The sequence below is a fragment of the Ovis canadensis genome, chromosome 15, assembly GCF_042477335.2.
Source record: "Ovis canadensis isolate MfBH-ARS-UI-01 breed Bighorn chromosome 15, ARS-UI_OviCan_v2, whole genome shotgun sequence".
NCBI classification, from domain to species: Eukaryota; Metazoa; Chordata; class Mammalia; order Artiodactyla; family Bovidae; genus Ovis; species Ovis canadensis.
Window position 1 is genome coordinate 88100001 of NC_091259.1, and position 22000 is coordinate 88122000.

General features: G+C 56.1%; 1 protein-coding gene across 3 annotated transcripts in view; it reads left to right on the plus strand.

Annotated features, from left to right (window-relative positions):
• P2RX3 (purinergic receptor P2X 3) overlaps positions 1-22000 on the plus strand; it is a 35988-nt gene that overhangs the window by 6277 nt on the left and 7711 nt on the right. For 2 of the 3 annotated variants that reach the window (XM_069553588.1, XM_069553587.1), the window contains exons 2-8: positions 3649-3784; positions 4518-4589; positions 4747-4810; positions 5709-5802; positions 6026-6103; positions 6900-7041; positions 7754-7890. In XM_069553588.1, the coding sequence (XP_069409689.1) occupies positions 3649-3784; positions 4518-4589; positions 4747-4810; positions 5709-5802; positions 6026-6103; positions 6900-7041; positions 7754-7890 (723 nt within the window). Of the gene's footprint in view, positions 1-3648; positions 3785-4517; positions 4590-4746; positions 4811-5708; positions 5803-6025; positions 6104-6899; positions 7042-7753; positions 7891-18682; positions 19105-22000 lie in introns of those variants that run through there. The other variant, XM_069553589.1, reaches the window with a different exon arrangement.

Here is a 22000-nt window from a genome sequence, read left to right on the forward strand (position 1 = left end):
GGGAACCCTGCCTGGGCACAGAATGGAGCCATGAGGCAGGAGGAAGACAAGGAGAGAGGCCAGTTAGTCGTCCTTTGGGCCCTGAGCTCTTCCTCCTGAGACATCCCTGAGCCGGGGGCCACTCTCCCGGGTCATGGGGTGAGGCCGGCAGGACAAGGACCCCCTGCGGGGGTGACCCAGGGCCAGAGCATGTGCGCAGCTCGGCGAGTCGGTGCCCCACCCCGGGCCTGGGTTCCTCCGTGCGCAGCGTGAGGCCAGCACCACAGCAGCCCCCCTGGGCCGTGAGTAAGGATCCTTGCATCCTCGGCGTGCTGGGCTGCTCCTGCAGTGATGGTGACCATCTGAACTCCGCTTCTCTCCCGAAGGTTCCCAGACTTTAAGGACAGGAGAAGCCAGTCGTTTCACTGCTGGACACACAGAGGCGTGTCCGTTCCACAGCCAGGCACACGGAGGGTCCAGGGGCCATGCGGCCACCGTGGCCCTGACCTGGGCGAGGGCACCACAGCCGCGGAGGTGCTCTGTCGGACCTCCCTCCCTCCCTTGGCTCCAACGGCCGCAGCCCGCTGATAAAGCTCTTCTTTCTGGAGACGACGTCCCCGTTTTCCATAATCGCTCCCTTCCCTTCTGCTGGGATACGAGACAGCAGGTGGGATGTCTCCGTGAGCCGCCGTCTCTCCCGAGACCTCGATGAGACCCCTCCCAGTTCAAAACACGGAAGGCAGGGCAAGGGAGGTAAAGCTCACCCCCTGCAGACTTCCGCAGAGGCGCGGTGTTCAGGGGAGCGGCTCGCAAGCACACAGAGAGCTGTTAATGGCGCATTACTCAGGGCGCTGCCTCGAGCAGGCAGGAGCAGCGAGGCGGGTGAGGCACCCTTGGCCAGTGCTGGTGGTGACCACCCTTTCCCTCCCCCTCAAGACAGCGTTCAGAACTCAGGCGCCAGCAATGTCCCTGGCGGTCCAGTGGTTAAGAACCTGCCTTCGAATGCAGAGGAGCCTGGTTCACTGGTTCAGTCCCTGGTGAGGGAACTAAAATCCCAGGTGTCTTGAGGCAGCTAAGGTGGAACACACAGCTAGAACCCCACGTGCTGCAACCGAGGGCCTGCGTGCGTGCATGCTCAGTCCTGTCTGACTCTGTGCAACCCTGTAGACTGCAGCCCGCCAGGTTCCTCTGTCCATGGGAGTCTCCAGGCAAGAACAGTGGAGTGGGTTGCCATGCCCTCCTCCAGGGGATCTTCCCGACTCAGGGATTGAACCTACGTCTCCTGCATCGCAGGCGGATTATTTACCCCCTGAGCCACCCAGGAAACCCAGCTGAGACCCTACGGAGCCAAATAATATCTTTTTTAAAAAAGAATTCAGGGGCCATAAGGAAGCCCCACTAGGGGATGACTGCAGACCCTCTCACTGAAAACCGAACAAGGAGCCGCTTGTAAAGTTCAGCCCCATAGGTAGGACCCCACGAGTCACTGCAACCCCAGCCCGACCCAAGAGCTGCTCCCCTCTGCGTCTCCCAACATCAGGGGACCCCAGAGGTTAGAAAGCTCCCAGGCTTGCAGTCCCAGCCCCTGCTTCTAAGCCCTTTGGCTCAGCCTGCAGCCGCCTCCCAGCCCTCAGCCACCCCCGCCCAGCCTTGTCGTCTCTGCTCCACGGCCTCCATTCCTCCTGCGCATCTTCATCTCATAGGGTTCCTCGCCGGACATCGCCCTGGTGAGCATCAGAAGGCAACCCTAACCCCATGTTCCCCACATGCGCCCCTAGATTCCCTGAGAGGTCACGCTGTGTCTCCAGAGCTGGGCATACGCAGCGTTTTCCAAACATGTTCGAGGAGGCTCTGTCATCTGCACAGAGGACAGTGAAGACGCCTCCCGCGTGGAGTCAGGAGCAGATGGAACTCTCACGAGTGGTCTTGAGGCTGAGAGTGGCCTGAGCCCCGACGGCAGGGCATTGACTTCCCATGAAAAGGCGGGTGCCTCCCCAAAACCCAGGGGAAAGCAAGGGACCAGGGGCAGCCCCTCCTTGCTGCTGGAGAAGACTGGGAGGGCCTGCAAGGGAGGCAGGAAGGGAAGAAGCCCAGGACATCCTCTCGGACCCACGTGGTCCCTCTCTGCCCTGACACTGTGTGGGGGGGGGGGGGGGGGCGGGGGGAGCTGCGTGACTGAGAGCAGGCTCAGCTGCTTGCCTCTCAGAAGCCGGTAAAGAGGCCAGGTCAGTGGAAGGGAAAGTTTGCTCTGTTTGGGGATGCCAGATGCTCTCCAAAGGCAGACTCCCCACACCACCAACCCCCCACCCCACCCCGACAATCAGGGAGCTTCAGCTTTTATCAGCTGAAGGGGGCAAAGCTGCACGCAGAAACAGCACCGTCAGCTCTGACTGTCGTCTTGAAGTTGGTCGTCAGTGGTCTGACTGGCGGCGTCTCGATTGCTTTCAGTTCATCTTCAGTTCCAGGGTTGGTTTGGTTTGTTGTGTTTTGTTTTTGAGGCTATAGTCTGCTCACCACCTAATCAAATTCTTCCACCTGGTGGGGGGCGGTTTCTATATCTACAAGGCAGCTCAAAGATTAGGGCTCAGAGGGTTATCTCTAGCCCCTGCGCAGGAACTGAAGCTCCTGGACTTTGTTAAATTATTACTTGGTCTCCTTTGAGTATTTCCCCTTCGTGTCTGCGTTTTCTCACTTCCGTATTAAACTTATTCTTTGGCTCAAGTGTTTGGGGGACAAGGACCATAGTTTCTTACTCCGTGTCGACAGTACCGGTAAATGCCCACTGGGTGGCAGCACAACCCAGGAAATAAGCGGCCCCGCCGCCCTCCCCAGCCACCCGCGTCACCTGCCAGGCGCGAGCTGGCAGGCCCTGCCGTCCTCCCCGGTGCTTCTCATCCAGCGCCCAGGGCCTGCGTTGGCTTGTCCGCTGAACCCCCGCCGTGTGCCAGCTCTTAGGATACAGCCGTTAGCAAAGCCTGGGAGGCACCGGGGTCAGAGGCCCGTGACCCTCTGCGTCCTCTCCCTGGGATGCCGCCAGAGAGAGCAAGACAGCACAACTGACAACTGGTTCTTGGCAAACTTAAAAAAAAAAATTACTCTTTAAAAAAAATTTTTTTTTAATTAATTACTTGTTGTCCGTCTCGGTCTTGGCTGCTGCACGTGGGCTTTCTCTAGTTACGGAGAGCAGGGGCCCCTCTCGAGCTGCAAGGACTTCTCGTCGCTGGGTCTTCTTGGGCAGCAACAGGCCCCAGAGCACCCAGGCTGCAGTAGCTGTGCTTGGGCTCAGTTGCCCCAGGGCCCGTGGCATCTTCCCGGACCAGGGATTGAGCCCGTGTCCCGGCATTGGCAGGCAGACGCTTAACCACTGGACCTCCAGGGAAGTCCAAACATCTAACTCTTTCTTTGTAAAAGGCAGAAAACCACAAACAGTACATAAATGGCATCTATAGTATTAACATTTCGAGGGGAAAAAACGGAAGTCTAAAAGGGCTCTTCAGGAGGGAAGTGCAGAAAGGGGGAGAAACGTGACTCTAGGCCAACCCTGGGCTGGCGCAGGCCTGCAGCCCAGGCGCCCTGTGCCCTCTGGAGGCGGACAGAAAGCAGCTCTCCCAGTCTCTGTCTGAGGGCCTCGCCCTCCTCTGTTGCTCTCCACCCCCGCGCCCCGGCCAGGTGGGTTTTCCTGCACGAGAAGGCGTACCAGGTGCGGGACACAGCCATCGAGTCCTCGGTGGTGACCAAGGTCAAGGGCTTCGGACGCTATGCCAACCGAGTCATGGACGTGTCTGATTACGTGACCCCACCCCAGGTACCTCCCTCTGCCCAGCCGGGACCCTGTGGGCGCCCCGATGCTGGGTAGGTTGGTGGGGAGGGGCCGAGGCAAGGAGCACTGGTGGGAGTCCCAGAGCAGGTGCCATGGTGTCAGGGATCCGGGGGACCCCTTCCCCAGCAGCTGGGAGGTGCTGGGGGCGTGGGCCTGCCTTCCCGCTTTGCTGGGCAGCACTGGTGTCCGGGAGCCGGATTTGTCCCTTGCTCTGCTACCACCTGTCCTGAAATCAAGGACAACACCCTGCGGGGAGCAAGAAGGGCCGGGAGGATATCTGGAAAGAGCTTGGCTTGGACCCCATCTCTGCCTTTTGTTAGCTCCATGATCTCGGCCAGATCTCTGGATCCAACCCTCCGTCTCCTCATCTGTACAGTGAGGATAACAGCCTCAGTTTCCCCATCTGTACAGTGGGGATCAGAGTAAGCCTCAGTTTCCCCATCTGTACAGTAGGGATAGGAGTAAACCTCAGTTTCCTCATCTGTACAGTGGGGATAAGGGTAAGCCTCCATTTCCCCATCTGTACAGTGGGGATCAGAGTAAGCCTCAGTTTCCTCGTCTGTACAGTGGGGATAAGAGTAAGCCTCCGTTTCCCCGTCTGTACAGTGGGGATGAGAGTAAGCCTCAGTCTCTCCATCTGTACAGTGGGGATGACAGTCGTGCCCACCTCTCAGATTGGCACTGCTGCATTTTCCCTCTCCCTCCTCCTCCTCCCAAGGGCACCTCTGTCTTTGTCATCATCACCAAGATGATCGTCACAGAAAACCAGATGCAAGGCTTCTGCCCAGAGGTGAGGGCAGGGCAGCGTGGTTGGGGGAGGTGTGGGGTTGAGGGTGCAAGCAGAGGCCCAGGGTCCAGTCCCTGGAGCTGCGTGGGAGCCCCCACCCTCCAGCGCCCCCCGCTCCCCCCCGGGGTGACAGATCCTCCCCGCCCCTGTCTCCCCGCAGAGCGAGGAGAAGTTCCGCTGTGTGTCGGACAGCCAGTGCAGGCCTGAGCGCTTCCCTGGAGGAGGTGAGTGCGGCCCCCTCCCTATCCGCTCCCCACCCCGCTGTGTCAGCGGACCCGAGGGCAGCACATCCCTGCCAGAGGAGAGGGTGAGAATCAGGGGTCCCGGGTGGCGCTGCCCGCTCTGACGGAAGCCCGCCGTGTGCCAGCCCAGCGGGGGCTGCCCCCAAGCAGCCAGTCCAGGGATGAGGGGCGCACAGATGTGCCCTAGGTGACCAGGGCTGTCACAGACGCACGGTGGGATGCGGGGCTGGGGGGAGACAGACTGGCTCCTGGCGTGTGCGCGCTAAGTCGCTTCAGTTGTGCCCAGCTCTGCGACCCCACAAACTGTAGCCCACCAGGCTCCTCTGTCCTTGGGATTCTCTAGGCAAGAACACTGGGATGGGCTGCCGTGCCCTCTTCCAGGGGGTCTTCCCACCCCAGGGATCGGACCCAGCTGTGTGGCTCCTGCATCGCAGGCAGATGCTTCTCCACTGAGCCACCAGGGGAGCCCCTGGTTCCTGATGGGCACCCCGAGCGGCTTCCTAGAGGCAGGGGCATTTGAGATGGGCCCTGAAGAATGGGCAGGATTTGGCAGGCGAGGCTTCGGGAAGGGCATCCTAGGCACGAGGAGCAGAGGCAGCAAGGCTCGGAGGCAGGAAAGTGCCTGCGGTGAAGGGGCCTCTGCCGTGAAGGGGCTTGGAACACGGGAGGGATAGGTCGTCCCCTCCGTTTGGCCGGGTCCAGGGCTGGGGAAGCGAGGCGGGAGGAGCTCTGAGGAACACGGGGGCCCCAGTCCACCTCCCTGGCCCGGCCTGTCCTCTCCCTCTGCCTGCGGGGTCCCTATGTGTGTTGGGGGGTGTCCCTGATGGGGAGAGGTGAAGGGCCGAGCGTGCACCCAGCGATCGCGGCTCCACCCGCGCAGGGATCCTCACCGGCCGCTGCGTCAACTACAGCTCTGCGCTGCGGACCTGCGAGATCCAGGGCTGGTGCCCAGCGGAGGTGGACACGGTGGAGACGTAAGGGCCTGGGCACGCTCCGCGCCTCTGGCGCCCTGGTCCCGTCTACCCCTGGGGCGGGGAAGGGGCCCTTGGGAGCGTCTCCCCCAGTCCCGCTGTCCCTCAGACCCCGAGACACCACGGCCACGTGGCCCTCAGGAGGTGCTCCCAGGGAGGTAGGTGGCCCCTCCTCCCGGTTCCGCCTCCTTCCTCCCACGCTCTGGGCCCCTGCTCTCGCCCGCAGGCCTGTCATGATGGAAGCCGAGAATTTCACTATTTTCATCAAGAACAGCATCCGTTTCCCCCTCTTCAACTTCGAGAAGTGAGTCCTCAGTCCCGCTCGGTTCAGTCGCTCAGTCGTGTCTGACTCTTTGCGACCCCTTGAACCACTGCACGCCAGGCCTCCCTGTCCATCACCAACTCCCAGAGTTCACCCAAACTCATGCCCATTGAGTCGGTGATGCCGTCCAGCCATCTCATCCTCTGTGGTCCCCTTCTCCTTCTGCCCTCAATCTTTCCCAGCATCAGGGTCTTTTCCAATGAGTCAGCGCTTCGCATCAGGGGGCCAAAGGATTGAGTCCTAGCTCCTTCGCGAAGCCAAGAAGCATCGCAGCCACCCCCCACCCCCACCCCCAGGGGGGACACCCCTTCTTCCCCGCTCCCCGGGGGGAGGCCTCCCCGGGGTGGACTCCGGGACAAGTTTCTCCGCCATCCTCACGCGCTGGGGCTGAGGGCCCACACGGGGGCTTTGCTGAGCAGTGGGGGGTGAGGGCAGGGACAGTGGACTCTAGGCCTGGAATGGGGGGATGCCTCTGAAGAAGGCAGGGTCGTCTCCTCCCCACCTCAAGCCCACATGTGGGTGGGGTGTCCCTTTTCCCTTCGGGCAGCCCTTCTCCAGTGGTGCCCCAGTTCACCCTCTCCTGGGTGAGCGTCCACGTGCAGAGCACAGCAGAGGAGCCAAGGATAAGGCCGCCCATCCTCATGTAGGAGGGTGGCGGTGAGGGCCATCGGGAAGGCGCGAGCCATCGGGAAGGCGCGAGGTGGAGGTGAGGGGGGCGAGCATCCCGAGGGCTGACACTGGAGGGAAACCCACGCGTCAACCCCGCTCCACTCCCCAGGGGGAACCTCCTCCCCGACCTAACAGCTGCCGACGTGAAGACCTGCCGCTTCCACCCCGACAGAGCCCCCTTCTGCCCCATTCTGCGGGTGGGCGACGTGGTCAAGTTTGCAGGGCAGGATTTTGCCAAGCTGGCCCAAACGGTGAGGAGCCAGCCGCTCTTGCCTCGGGGGCCCAGGGGGCCCTTTGGCCGGTGGAGGGGGTCCTGGGGGCCAGGGAGGAGCTGCAATGTGGCCACGCCCTGGGTGGGGGCACCCCAGACCTGTGCCCACCATGTTCCTGCCTCCCTAACTCCTGTCCACCCCCAGCGCCCTTCCCCAGCTCCTGGCTTCATGCTCCGCATGCAGGCAGAGGCCTCCGATCTCCCAGGAGCACCCACACCACGGGAAGATGGATCAGTGGTCACTTCCCTGCATGGGAGCTAAGGAACTAAAGATAACAACAACAACAAAAACACCCCAGGGACATCCCTGGTAGTCCGGCAGTTCAGAGGCCACCTCACAATGCCAGGACAGCAGGTCAATCCCTGCTCTGGAAACTTAGATCCCACCTGCTGTGGGGCAGCTAGGACCACATGCCGCAACTAAAGGGCAGGCCTCGACAAGAGCCAGCGCCACGGGGAGGAAAAGGACGCCGAAAACAGGAATCAGAGAGGCTCAGGGGCTGTGACCCTCAGCTACAGCCCTTCTTTACTAAGCAACGCGTGACAAAGCCCTCTTCTTTCTCCCGACCTCTGCCCTCCACCTGGAGAATGGCAGGAAATCCCCGGTCCATTTGTCACAGGCCCCCCACCGCACCCCGCTGGGACCCACCCCACTCCATCGGAAGGCTCAGTCCGCCCCCTTGTCCATCCAGGGCGGAGTCCTGGGCATTAAGATCGGCTGGGTGTGCGACCTGGACAAGGCCTGGGACCAGTGCATCCCCAGATACTCTTTCACCCGGCTGGACGGCGTTTCCGAGAAGAGCAGTGTCTCCCCGGGGTACAATTTCAGGTAAGCACCACCCCCACCCTCTGTCCCCCGGGACTTTGCAAGAATGAGGCAGGCACCCTGACACATCAGGCCGCAGTGCACCCCAGGAAGAGAAGGTGCCACGTTCCCCCCTTGAGTTTCAGCTCAAAATCAGGGAGGACTTTCCAGGCGTCGGGCCCTCGGAGACCCTGTGCCGTCCTCCAAGCTCACCACCACAGGCAGGGACCCTGCGGAGAGGTCACGCTCCCAGCTGGCGGTTAGGCCCCGAGATCAGGGCCTCCTGATACGTTCAGTTCCGTGATTCTGAACCCATTCTGAGCTCCTCTGGCTCTGAAGCTGTGGGTCATCCCATTTGTCTCCTGCACCAGAATTTTCTGAGGTTTCTTGTTTCACCAAGCAAGGGTAATAGCTGGTATCCTCTTCTCAAAAGGTGGAAATTTTGTATCTCTGTCCGTAACCAAGAGATTTCATCTGAGTGACAAGCAATGATTACACTGTTACTGTTAGCTCTTCAGTGACTTTCCAAACAAGAACTCAGTCTTTAAATACCATCTCATTTACATTCTCAGTGGCTTTGAAACATAAGGGATCCCTCTCCCCATTTTGAAGAAAGGGAAAGAAAAGAACCTGGGGCGAACTACTGGGAACTAGCTGAAAGCCCTTGGAAAGCCCTTGACCTTCCATCCCCATTTCCTTATCTATGAACCTTATTATCTTGAGGAGCTGATCAGAAAATGTGTGGAAGACTTCAGCTCTCTGGGGGAGTTTTCTCTTAATTTTGTAAGGTCCTGAAGTTTCTGGCAGGGCCCTGGTTAAGTACACAATGTTATATACTGTAAATAGGCTAAATTAGGTAAATAGGCAGGAATCAGGGGGAAAATATGATTAAGAATGTATTTCAACTATATTATATATATATTCAAGTTTTCTCTGTTATAATGGTATTATCCAACATAATGGCATCCATAAGCAAAAAAAAAAAAATCATTTTACCTTTTTAAATTTTTGTTTGTAGTTAAAAAAAAAAAAAGTTACCCACGCCATTATGGACAGAGGAGCCTGGCAGGCTACAGTCCATGGGGTCGCAAAAAGTTGGACACGACTTAGAGGCTAAACAACAACAATAAGCTTTACAACTAATAGTTTAAAATATGTGTGTATTCTCTGGAAAGAAGAATTTTTTTAAATTGAAAGTGCCTTTATAATCAACTCTAAACTTAAAAAAAAAAAACCATAGGAAACAACACATAATTTAAAGTAGGTTAAAAATACTGTTTGGCTCCCTGGCAGAAATTGTCATATTTATTCAGTCAGTACATCACACTGAAATCAATACAAAGGATATTTGTATGGCAGCTTAAAATAGTAACATATTAATAAAAATTCTTTTCATCTAAAATGCAAGTCTTCATAACTTCCCTCTGGCCGCTGGGAATTCTTCAGCCCTCCAGCTAACTCATCTGGCAGGAGAGCTTATGAAGAATAGAGCTAGGAAGAAGACCCCTAACTGTCGGGCTCATACAGCTTTAGAAGAAAGTCTTTCATTCAGAGAAGAGCTGGTTTGGAGCTCTCGTCTTCAGCTGGTCGTGGTGGGCTCACCCACACATACACTGCACCCACACCCTCTGGCACCCTAGGCGCAGCAGGCCGTGAGTTAGACCTGGTTCTAAATAAGTGAAGGGAAAGTCGCTCAGTCGTGTCTGACTCTTTGTGACCCCATGGACTACACTGGAGTAGGTAGCCTTTCCCTTCTCCAGGGGATCTTCCCAACCCAGGGGTTGCACCCAGGTCTCCCGATTTCAGGCAGATTCTCTACCAGCTGAGCCACAAGGGAAGACCGGTCCTAAATAAGCCTGGGTTATATGTGGGGAGACAGGTCAGAGGGTCTTTAAGGACCCTGCGAGCATAATCCCTGGGAGCCTAAGGGAAACTAAGATGTGGGGGTCCCAGATAGCTGACCCTCCCACCAAAGACCTCCAGGCTAGAGTGCTGTTTTTGTTTACTCGCTCAGCCGTGTCCCACTCTTTGCGACCCCATGGACTGTAGCACGCCAGGCCCCCCTGTCTATCACCAGCTCCTAGAGCTTACTCAAACTCATGTCCATTGAGTCGCTGATGTCATCCAACCATCTCATCCTCTGTCGTCCCCTTCTCTTCCCACCTTCCATCTTTCCCAGCATCAGGGTCTTTTCCAAGGAGTCAGTTCTTTGTATCAGGTGGCCAAAGTATTGGAGTTTCAGCTTCAGCATCAGTCCTTCCAAAGAATATTCAGGACTGATTTCCTTTAGGATGGACTGGTTGGATCTCCTTGCAGTCCAAGGGACTCTCAAGAGTCTTCTCCAACACCACAGTTCGAAAGCATCAGTTCTTCAGTGCTCAGCCTTCTTTATGGTCCAACTCTCACATCTGTACATGACTACTGGAAAAACCATAGCTTTGATGATATGGACCTTTGTCAGCCAATTAATGTCTCTGCCTTTTAACACACTGTCTAGGCTTGTCATAGCTTTTCTACCAAGGAGTAAGTGCCTTTTAATTTCACAGTTGCAGTCACCGTCGTGGTGATTTTGGCTCGAGTGTGAAGAGGCAAAGATGCTCTATTTGACCCTTATGCTTTAAGAGTTTCTAGAGGGCCCAAAAGGGTAAGGGCACAGGGGGCATTTCTGTGGCCCTGGCTCTGCCCGCTCAGAGCACCTCCCAACCTCACTCCCCACCCCGGGGGAGCCAGCCACTACCCTCGTGTTGCCACAAACTACGGGCTCCACACGAACACCCAGTGCTATGCTGAGGTCACCTGTCGGGGAGGCTCCTGGCCACCGACCCAAAACCTCAGAGAAGAGAACAGGGTTACGGCCAGGCTCATTCAGCTCAGCCGCGGTGCAGATCCAGTGTGTCTGCTCTGAAGAGTCTCACGAGGCTTCTTGCCAGTGTGTGAAGTGTCCCATGTGCGTTTGCTCAAAGCTCCTCACCCCCTGCCCAAAGGAGCTTCCCTCCCCCGATTTCACAGATGAGAAAGCAGAGGCTTGCGAGTGAAATACTTCTCTCGAGGTCACAGAGCCAGTAAGCGTGAGCGCCTGGATGCAAACCTGTTTTCTTGGCTGCTTTCCACTCCAGTCAGGAAGGTTGGGCGCATTCACCTTCCGCGCGGCCAGTGTAGTTAATACATTCATCCCCCCTTTAAAGACGAGGAGTCTGAGGTCCAGGGAGGCTGAAAGACTAGCTGCTGCTGCTGGAGGCACCATTCCTGGCCCAGTCTTTTGTCTCCCAAACAAATTCATCTGCTTCCTCGTCTCCAAAAGAGGCTAGATTTTTTTTTTTTTTTTCCCAACGTCCTGCTGTTGCCGTTTGCTCTGGAGGGAATGAAATCATTCAGCCAAGCTTCAGCCTTCTTTTAATCTGCAAACTCAGACGTTCAGAGGCAGCTAGAGACTCGAGTTTCCATCCCTAATTACTTCTGCAGCTCGCTTCCAAATGCCAGCCCCCACCCCAAGGATCTTGAAGATCTTTGCCTGCAGAAGTCAGAGACTTAGAGGATTTATAGCTGTCGAAGGCACCTCGACTAACGCGGCCATTTAACGGATAAGGAAGTAGACCCTCCGAAGGGGCAGGTGATGAGGCCAAGGTCACAGGTGCCCGTTGGAGGAGCCTTGGAGGTCATTTGCCCCCAGTCCCTATGGCAGTCTCTGCGATGCAGCCCCAGACGGGGTCTGTCTGTCACTGATGGCTCCAGTCATTGGAAAGGTGACCTGGTACTGAGCCAACATGCGTCTCCCTTCCACTCCCACCCAAAGCACCTGGTGCCGTCCATCTAAATTAATCTTTCTTTGTGTGATCTCCTGAAGGTTCCCATCTGTCCCTACCTGAAATTGAGTGGAAAGATTTTATTTTTACTCCCAGGTCTCTTCTATGTGGTGTAAGGTTCCAAAGGCCATTTTAACTTAGTGTTTTCATGAGGCTTCTTTCCAAATACCTTGAGCATGTGCAGTGGGTGGGTTCGTCCACATCAGTCCCAGACAGAGTGCAGCATTTCTGAAAATAGGGACTGTCACAACTTCCCTGGAGGCCCAGAGGCCAAGACTCCCCACTGCCGACGCAGCAGACTGGCTGGGAAACCAAGGGCCCACAGACCGCGCAGCATGGCCAAAGGATTCTTTTTAAATTATTAATTTAAAAATTTTAAGAAATAAGAACTGGCGAGAGTCACCAATTCCAGGGTGCGCAAGGTGACAGCCACCCCAGCAGACGGGCTTCTGCGTGTTGGGTGCCCCCGCGGCTTAGCGGGGCAGGATTTTAACCAGAGAGCTGACTGGGTCCCCCAGAGGGCTGGGCAGGCAGCGCTGTGGGGCCACTGAGTGTCCTTCTGCCGGTGAACGGGTGTGTGCGTGCGTTTGGGGATGAATGTGTGTGAGTGAGCACGTGTACCAGTGGTGTGAGTCGGTGAGGCTGAGTGAGAGTACGTCAGGGAACACGTGTGAGTCTGTGTGAGTGGCTAGGCAGAGACAGTGCAAAGACGAACTGGAAATCCTCTATCAGTCAGGGTCTCAGCAGGAAATGGATGGCACATGGCAGCTGAGCAACTGGAGGAGAGCTGGGTAAAGGGACTGTCTTGGAGCGGAGAGGAGAGCCTCAAAGGACAGTGCAGCGTCCACAGAGGGGGCAGCAGCAGGACGCTGGTGACGGGCCAGGTCTGAAGGGATGAGGGCAGGAAGCCGTTCCCGGGCCCGGGACACAGAGCAGCAGGCAAGAGAAGCAAAGGCCAGGGCAGCCCAGGGTGAGGAGGGGCAAGGAGGAGGGGCGGGGTCAGGCAGGGAGGAGCAGGGTCCATTAGGGAGGAGCAGGGTCCATTAGGGAGGAGCAGGGTCTGTTAGGGAGGAGCAGGGTGGGTAAGGAGGAGCAGGGTCAGGTAGGGAGGAGCCGGGTCAGGCAGGGAGGAGCAAGTCAGGCAGGAAGGAGCAGGTCAGTTAGGGAGGAGCAGGGTTGGGTAAGGAGGAGCAGGGTCAGGCAGGGAGGAGCGGGGTCAGGCAGGGAGGAGCGGGGTCAGGCAGGGAGGAGCAGGGTCCGTTAGGGAGGAGCAGGGTTGGGTAAGGAGGAGCAGGTCAGGCAGGGAGGAGTGTGGTCAGTTAGGGAGGAGCAGGGTCGGGTAAGGAGGAGCAGGGTCAGGCAGGGAGCAGCGGGGTCAGTAGAGACACCCAGCACAACCCTGACAGCTTTCCACTGTGAATTCCCAGCTCTGCCCTACCTCCTGGAGGCCTCTGAGCCTTCCACGCCCCTATGAAAACCTTGATTGCCCCAGAAAAATGCACGTATTGACACGTGTGAGCAATTTGGCAGGCGATTTCTTTCTGTACAGGATCCTCGATTTCTACGAATAAGGTGAAGTCCACTCTCGGAACAGCAAATCCAAGCCAGAGGACTGGCAGGGCAGCACCCTCCCCTCCCCCGGTTCTGTTCCTTTTATGGAAAGTTAACCTCTTGGGCTGTTTGGCCATCTTTTTTTTTTTTTTTCTCTCTCTGCATTTATATTCATACAGCATAGAATTCCAGGGCTTTGAAGACCTTGAAAAGCTTATCCCTGGACCTCAGATTGGGAGCCCCTAGAGTTAAGTAGGAAGAGCCCTCTCAGACCGCTTTTTGATAGGATTTACAGCTCATCCTCTGGCCTCTCACCCCCAAGGAAGGCTCAGGAAGATTCTTGAGACTTGCCCAAGGTTACACGGCCCAGTGAAGAGGACGTGAGTCCTCAAATCCAGGGACCTGATCTGTGGCCACTCAGCAGCTGTCAGGGATATAGCCCCCCACCCCCACCCTGCTTGCTGGAACGACAGAATCAGAACCGTGCATTTTGCACAATCGAATTTCTCGTTCCTCCCCTGAGAGCTTCCAAGACAGCTCTGCTATACTGAAAGGCAACGCAGTCTTGGATTTCCTCTCTCAGAGTCTGGGACAGAAAACACTTGTTCAGCTGCGAGATGTTCCCCATGCCGTAGGTGTTTCTAGCGATCGTTTGGTGTTGGAAACGTCCCCACCGCAGCTTTCATGAAACTCTGAAATCTGGCGTGTGTTCCACTTCCATGTTGCAACGTGCAAATCGGCGAGCTCTCGGGCCAATTGACAGAGACAGAATCGAACGGCACCCTTGGCTTTGATCGCACTTTCTGCAATCTGGATTTTTTCTCCTTCCAAAAGCCGTAGAAAGTGTGATAAAATCAGTCATTTCCATCATTTCTGCAGAAACACGTGCAGGTCCCCTCGGCTCAGGGGTATGGGTTGGAATTCTCTCCTCCGATTTCGTCTCTGCTTCCTTTAGCTTATGGTGAGAGGCGAGGCAATTAGAGCGATTGAGTTCATTCCTCCCTTTCCCACTCTCGTGTCTACCCACCCGCACAACAGCCAGCAGGATGGGTAGAGGCTACTGCCTGACACTCCTGGGCACTTACTCATGAGCCTGAGACTTGGCAAGTGCCCTTTGTGGATTACCCCATCGACTCTGAAGAGGGAGGATTTTATAACTGGAAATCTGAGGCTCAGAGGTTGCGTCTGTCTGCCCCCAGACTACGCAGCAAACAGTACTGGAGCTGGAATCCGAGCTCTGGCAGGCTGACCCCCGAGCTCGTGTTCGCAGCCCCAAGCACGCTGGCAGGACTGGTATGGTCACCCCCATTTTACAGATGAGGAAACTGAGGCCAAAAAAAAAAAATCACTCCCAGGATCAGACAGCTAGTAACTTGGCTCTCTGGTATATCTTCCAGCTCTGTGTCCATTGACCTTTCCCTGCCTTGTTGAAGATAAATTAATAGTAATATTTTTTTTAAAAAAAAGATCCAACACACCGTATTTTAAATGTCTGCCTTTGCAGTCGATTAGGTTCCTAGAACGTGAGTCAATCAATGTAACCTGGGACTCTTCTCACAGGGGAGGAATCCCTGCCTGCTGGAAGGATGTTGCCTCAGCCCCATGCAGGGAGTCTGCCAGGAGATATTTTCCCGTCAGTATAAAAAAATCAACTGTAAAAGTATATTTCAGCTGGCAAAATTACTTCCCACCAGGCAGAAGCTTTGCTGAGAATGCCGCCTCCCTCACTCAGATACCCGAATCCCAGGCCCAGGTTTTCCCTCGCAGGTTCAGCTGGATCCACACGTTGGTTGCGTTTTTCCTGCTGTTGTGACAGTTACGAGTCCCCGCTTTGGGAAGGAGTTGCCACCACTCCTTGGGAGATGGATCATTTCTAAACAGATGTCTGAGAGCTTCCAAGGGATTTGTACGTGGTGATTAAAAAACCCTTCTCCATTCAGTTTAGTGACTACAAATATCAGCTCCGTGTGGGAAAGCGCCACTCAGGGTTGAAGTGGAGGAAAGTGAATGAAAGTCGCTCAGTCATGTCCGACTCTGCGTGGACTATATTCTGTACAGTCCATGGAATTCTCCAGGCCAGAACACTGGAGTGGGGAGCCTTTCCCTTCTCCAGGGGATCTTCCCAACACAGGGATCGAACCCAGGTCTCCCGCATTGTGGGTGGAGTCTTTACCCGCTGAGCCACAAGGGAAGCCACTCAGGCCTGGAGCTGCCCCACGGTGAGCTGGGCAGCTCCCACCCGCGGGACCTCCCCTCACTGGAGATGTCCAGGCTGAAGTGGGGAGGGCGTTGCGGCCTTCTTTTCACCTCTAGTTACAGCATGTGCTGGGTTGTGGCTGACCTGGAGAGAGCAGGACCAGTTCCTGCTGCTGCTGCTGCTGCTGCTAAGTCGCTTTAGTCGTGTCCGACTCTGTGCGACCCCATAGAAGGCAGCCCACCAGGCTCCCCCGTCCCTGGGATTCTCCAGGCGGGAACACTGGAGTGGGCTGCCATTTCCTTCTCCAATGCATGAAAGTGAAAAGGCAAAGTGAAGTCACTCAGTCGTGTCTGACTCCTAGCAACCCCATGGACTGCAGCCCACCAGGCTCCTCCGTCCATGGGATTCTCCGGGCAAGAGTACGGGAGCGGGGTGCCACTGAGACCCTGCTCATCTAGTGCATCATTGAAGCCGTGTTTCCTGGGTAACTTTCTGTCTTGATGACCAGCCCTTTGGTGTGAGTGGCTGCTGGAGCCTCCTGCGATCACTGTGTTACTGCCAGTTTCTCCTTCTCTGTCTGTCTGTGTTTGGCTTACGTATCGAGGTGCTCTTGTGTTCAGTGTATAGACATTTGCAATTGTTACGTCTTCCTCTTGGATTGATCCCTTGAGGACTATGTATATCCTCCTTATCTCTTGTGATATTCTTTAAGGTCTATTTAGTCTGATATGAGGACTGCTGGTCCAGCATTTGCTTCCCATTTGCGTGGAATATGTTTTCCCATCCTCTCACTTTCAGTCTATATGTGTCTTTAGGTCTGAAGTGGGCTTCTTGTAGACAGCATATACGTGGGTCTTGTTTTTGTACCGATTCAGCCAGCCTGTGTTTTTTGGTTGGAGCATTTAATCCATGTACATTCAAAGTAACTATTGGTATTTGTGTTCCTATTGCCATTTTCTTAATGGTTTGGGGGTGATTTTTTAGATCTTCTTTCTTCTTTGTATTTCTTGATTACACAAGTCTGTTTAATATTTGTTGTAACACTTAACATTTGCTTGTCTGAAAAGCTTTTTATTTCTCCATCAATTTTGAATGAGATCCTTGCAGGGTACGGTAATCTTGGTTGTGGTTTTTTTTCCCTTTCAATACTTTAAATCTATCTTGCCATTCCCTTCTGGCCTGCAGTTTCTGCTTGAAGATCCGCTGTTAAGTGTATGGAGTTTCACTTGTATGTTACTTGTTGCTTCTCCCTTGCTGCTTTAATGTTATTTCTTTGTGTTTTTAGTCTTTGTTAGCTTGGTTAATATGTGTCTTGGCATGTTTCTTCCTGGGTTTATCCTGTGTGACACTCTGTGCCTCTTGGATTTGATTGACTGTTTCCTTTTCCATGTTGGGGAAATTTTCAACCATAATCTCTTCAAATTTTTCCTCATACCCTTTCTTTTTCTTTTGTTCTGCTGCTGCTGCTACTGCAGCTAAGTCGCTTCACTCGTGTCCAATTCTGTGCAACCCCACAGACAGCAGCCCACCAGGCTCTCCCGTCCCTGAGATCGACCAGTTCCTAGGATCAAGGAACTTTTTTTTTAACTTTTTAAGAAATTTATTTATTTTTAATTGAAGGATAATTGCTTTACAGTATTAGGTTGGTTTCTGCCAAACATCAGCGTGAATCAGCCATAGGTGTACGTACGTCCCCTTCTCTTGAACCCCCCTCCCGCCTCCCTCCTCATCCAGCCCCTCTAGGTTGTCACAGAGCCCCGGTTTGAGATAACTTTATCTGTTTATTATTCTTGGCCGCACTGGTTCTTTGCTGCGGTGAGTGGGCTGCTCGCTGCGGTGGTCTCATGGGCTCCAGGGCAGGTGGGTTCAGTGGTCGTACTGCCCTGTGGCTTGTGTGATCCTCCCAGACCAGGGATCAAATCCACGTCCCCTGTGTGGGCAGGACGACTCCCAGCAATGGGACCCCCAGGGAAGACCCAACCAAGGAGTCTTTAATCTAGTAGAGATGATAAGCCTGCACTCAAATAATGAGAATGTTTACATGCACACAGATCTGTTGCTGGGGGAGCCAAGAATAGGAAAGACCAAACAGAGGGGAAGCAGAGGGAGGTCCAGGCGGTGGTTCGGGCTTTGCCGCAAAAACTCGGTGTGATTTCTCGGCAAGGCCTCGTTCCCTCTGCGGGCCTCAGTGTCTGCCTCTGTGAAATGGGCTGGCTACAGGTGACTGTCTCTAAGCCCAGTTCAGTGCGTGTGGGCGTCTGGGGAAGGGCTTCTGGGGAATGGCTTTGGAGACTCAGGCTGCTGAAGCATGCGCTCTTTATTTGTAGACCTGTGGTGTGTACCCCCTCTACCCCGAGAATGAAGCTTCCACACTGCCCCGAGGCAGCACCTCTGACAAGTGATTTATTATGGTAATTGACGCTTGTAACTTACTCATTCTTTGTTGCTGCTGGAGGCAGGAGGAAGCCCGTGCGCGCGCGCGCGCGCGCGCGCGCGCACACACACACACACACGCACGCGCACGCGCGCGCGCGCGCAAGCTTCTCAGTACTTCCCAGTGCTGTCAGGCCTCAGAACTGTCTGATTCAGTCCTGTGCTGAGGGCATCCTGTGTGGGCACAGAACAGGTGTCTCTGCGAGGGGCGTGGCGGGAAAGCCGGCTCAGCTGGGGTTTGTGAAGAAGCGCATGCAGGGCTCCCACCCCTGGCCCCCCAAGTCAGTGCAGAGGATGGAGCCCGGAACGGGCCACAGCCGCACAGCGACCCAGCTCCAGGCGGGACCCCAGCAAAGCAGCAGCAGCGGGTAGAAGCGATACCCCACCTTCTGCTTCCCACCCACCAGCCCCCCACTAGAAACCAGGGAGGAGTCGGGGGCAGGAAGGCAGCCTGTGGAGGTCGGAGAGCAGAGACTGGGTGCCGGGGGGCTCCCCTAAGTCCAGTGATTAAGACCCGGAGCTCCCTATGCAGTGGGTGGGGTTCAATCTCTGGTCGGGGAACTAAGATCCCTCCTGCCTCAGGGTGCAGTCGTAACAGGAGAGAGAGAGAGGCTGGGTGTTGGGACAGGTGACCGTTCAGCACGAAGCTTCCACAGGAGTTCCAGTGTGGACTCGGGGGCCCCCTGGACCCCGAGGGCCAGCCCTGCCGATTGGTGCCCCCTCGCAGGCTTCCCCCCGCTCCCCAGTTCAGCACGGGCAGGTGTCCAGGGTCTCTCCTCCCCCTGATCGTCCTGGCATCATCGCGTCAGAGCGCACCGCCGTGTTTTCGCAGGCACCAGCTGAACCGGCTGCAGCCAACGCTCCCTTCAAAGCCTCTTCTCGCAGGGAAGCGGCAGCGGATGGGCAGGGAGCTGTGGGTTCCAGAGGCACCGTGTGGATCCCAGCTGTGCCCCCTTGCTGTATTTCCATGGCGCACCTGGGGAAACTGAGCCCCAGGTTTTGTAGCTCATCCAAGTGGCAAAGCCGGAGCCCCAGCCCAGGATGGTATCGTTCCAGGGCCCCGAAGCCACCAGCTGCTCTGGAGCTGCTGTTGTGAGGGGCCTCGATGAAACGACGGGTGTGGAAGCCGCCGGCTTCCTCAGCGGAAGGAAGCGCCACGCTTATGTTACTTCCCTGCTCTGCTCCCAGCCATAGCATGTACTTCCCCACCCAGCCAGCTGTCAGATCTGAATGCTTCTGCTGTGGAGAGAGAAAGCCTTTGTTCCTGCCTTGTCCTAGCTCCACCTGACAAATGGGGAGAAATGGATAGGAGGAAACTCGGAGGCCAACCTTGCGAAGCTCTACTGTGAGATGTCAGGAATCTCAGAAATCCATTTACCCCTCCAGCAAGCATTTACCCGACTCCTTGCTGAACTGGGCAGGCCCTTGGGCAAAGAGAGACAGGCAGATCCGACTTGTAGTTAATAGTCCCCGGTTATTGTTTTAGAAACTATTTCTGTGTTATCTGGCCGCAGCGGGTCTTCGTCACGGCACACGGGATCTTCATTGCGGCCTGTGGGCTCTCTAGGTGTGACGTTCTGGCCCAGGAGCTGCAATGTGGGGCTAGTTGCTCTGACCAGAGATCAGACCCACGCCCCCTGCATTGCAGAGCGGCTTCTTACCCACTGGACCACCAGGCAAGTCCCAATAGTCCTAATTGTTAGCTACAGTCTGGGGTGACAGGTACTGGAGCAGAGGCCTGGATCCCAGCAGAGACAGGAAAGGCAGCCTGAAGGGGCGTTTCAGCCTCAGTGCTGCGCTTGTAAGCCAGCCTGTGTGCGTGCTAAGTTGCTTCTGTCGTGTTGGACTCTGTGACCTTATGGACCGTAGCCCGCCAGGCTCCTCTGTCCCTGGGATTCTCCAGGCAAGAATACTAGAGTGGGTTGCCATGCCCTCCTCCAGGGGATCGTCCCGACCCAGGGATCGAACCCGCATCTCTTACGTCTCCTGCATTGGCAGGCGGGTTCTTTACCACTAGAGCCACCTGTGGAAGCCAGCACGCTGGGGGGAAAAAAAAAAGAGCACTGATTTGCAGTGCTTGCCGATTTCCGTGGTGTAAACACGCCACCGCGGGCAATTTCGAGCCAAACCACGTAGCCCCTGGCCTCAGCGGTGGGGAGAGAGACACAGGCGGGCTCCCGGGCAGTGCACCAGCCAGGGCCGCTTCCCCTCTGTCCTCCACCTACCAGGTCGCTGAGCTTTTCAGGGCGCAGCATCCTTGCCCTCAAGAGGGCCTGCAGACCCCTCAGCCAGGAAAGCTGCCCAGCTCCGGCCGTTCTTACCTCTCGGCCCCCGGCGCGTCAAGGCTCAGCGTCCACGTCGCTTTCGCACGGCGCCTTCCTTGACCCGCCAGCCTCCATGCCCTGTGCTCTGGCATCCACTTTTCCCTGCGTGTGGGTCTGCGCAGCTTGTTCCTGTTTCCCTTCCTCATCCGAGAGCAGAGCTTGCCAGTGCGTCAGCGGTGCCTGGCACCACGCCTGGCATGGAGCAGGGAGCTCTGAAGAACTGTGGGGAGTAGCAGAAGTGACACGCCCTGGAGCTGGGCCCCGCGGGATGAATAGGAGTCTGTGCAGTGGGGAAAGGGAGGAGAAGGGGCATCGGGGCAGAGGCAAGAAATCAGCGTGCACGGAGAGTGTTCAGGGGGTCCAGAAAGCGGGCAGCGTGCTGTGCGGGCGGTGAGGGGCCTCTGAGGGTGAGGCTGGGACCGCAGACCTGGGGCTTGGCATTCCAGGCCGAGGAGCTGAATGCAGATGCCGTCCTCACTGGCCCCATTTCCTAGCCAAGAGGACCAGAGCCAGAGAGGCAGGAATCAGAGGACTTGGGGAAAGTCAGGGCTCAGCCACAGGGTGGGGCTTCCTGGGTGGCGCCAGTGGTAGAGAATCTGCCTGCCGTGCAGGAGACATGAGAGACGCAGGTTTGATCCCAGGGTTGGGAAGATTCCCCTGGAGGAGGGCACGGCAACCCACTCCAGTTTCCTTGCCTGGAGGATCCCACAGACAGAGGAGCCTGGTGGGCTACAGTCCGTGAGGTCACAGAGAGTCGGACACGACTGGTGACTTGGCCTGCACGCAGGTTCGGGGTAGCTCAGCCCTTCCGTTTATTTCTCTGCTTATTTATTTATCTGTTGGCCGCATCACACGGCTTGTGGGGTCTTGGTTCCCAACCAGGGGCCAAACCCCAGGCCCGCGGCAGTGAAAGCGCCTAGTCTGAACCACTGGGCCACCGGGGAACCTCAAGCCCTTCTCCTTTTGCGGTGAGGTGGCTGGGGTCCTCCTTTGGACGCCTCGTGGCTCACCTATGCTCTTTGTAAATGTTTATTTTACTCATTATTTACTCATCCAGCCGCTCTAGGTCTCAGCTGTGGCATGTGGGACCCTAAGGTGCGGCATGTGGCCTCTTCATTCGGCATGTGGGACCTAGAGTTCTCCCTGACCAGGGGTTGAGTCCTGGCCCCCCCGCACTGGGGGCACGAAATCTTAGCCACTGGAGCACCGGGGAAGCCCTCTCGAGTCTGCGCTTTCACTTTGCCCCATTCTCAGGGTGAGGAACCCGACGTGCCTTGAGCACTCACAGTACGGATCTGGGCACCATCCCGTCGCCTTCCTTCCTGCAGCTCTTTTTACTCTCACTTACTGACCGAAGCAAAAAGCTCAGAGAGGTTGAGAAACTCACCCAGGGTCAAAAAGCTGGTCAACGACAGCTGTGGGACCGCACGTCAGTCTCCCGGGCTCCCTAAGAAGGTGTGTTCTCGGCAGTGTGGTGTCCTTGGGATCCGCCCTCTCTGAAACCTTGAATGACTCCCCAGTGTCAGCTCATTCTTTCTACAAATACTTCTTCCCTCTGAGCCTCAGTCTTCTGAGCTGTGCCGTAATGGTGGCGGCTTAGTCGCTAAGTCGTGACCTATTCCCGCGACCCCATGAACTGTAGCCCACCAGGCTCCTCGGTCCATGGGGTTCTCCAGGCAAGAATTCTGGAGTGGGCTGCCATTTCCTTCTCCAGGGCACCTTTCCTGACTCAGGAACTGAACCTGGGTCTCCTGCACTGCAGGCAGATTCTTTCCCAGTGGCTGAGCTATGAGGGAGGGGTTTGTAGTAGTCAGGGTAAGTGCTGC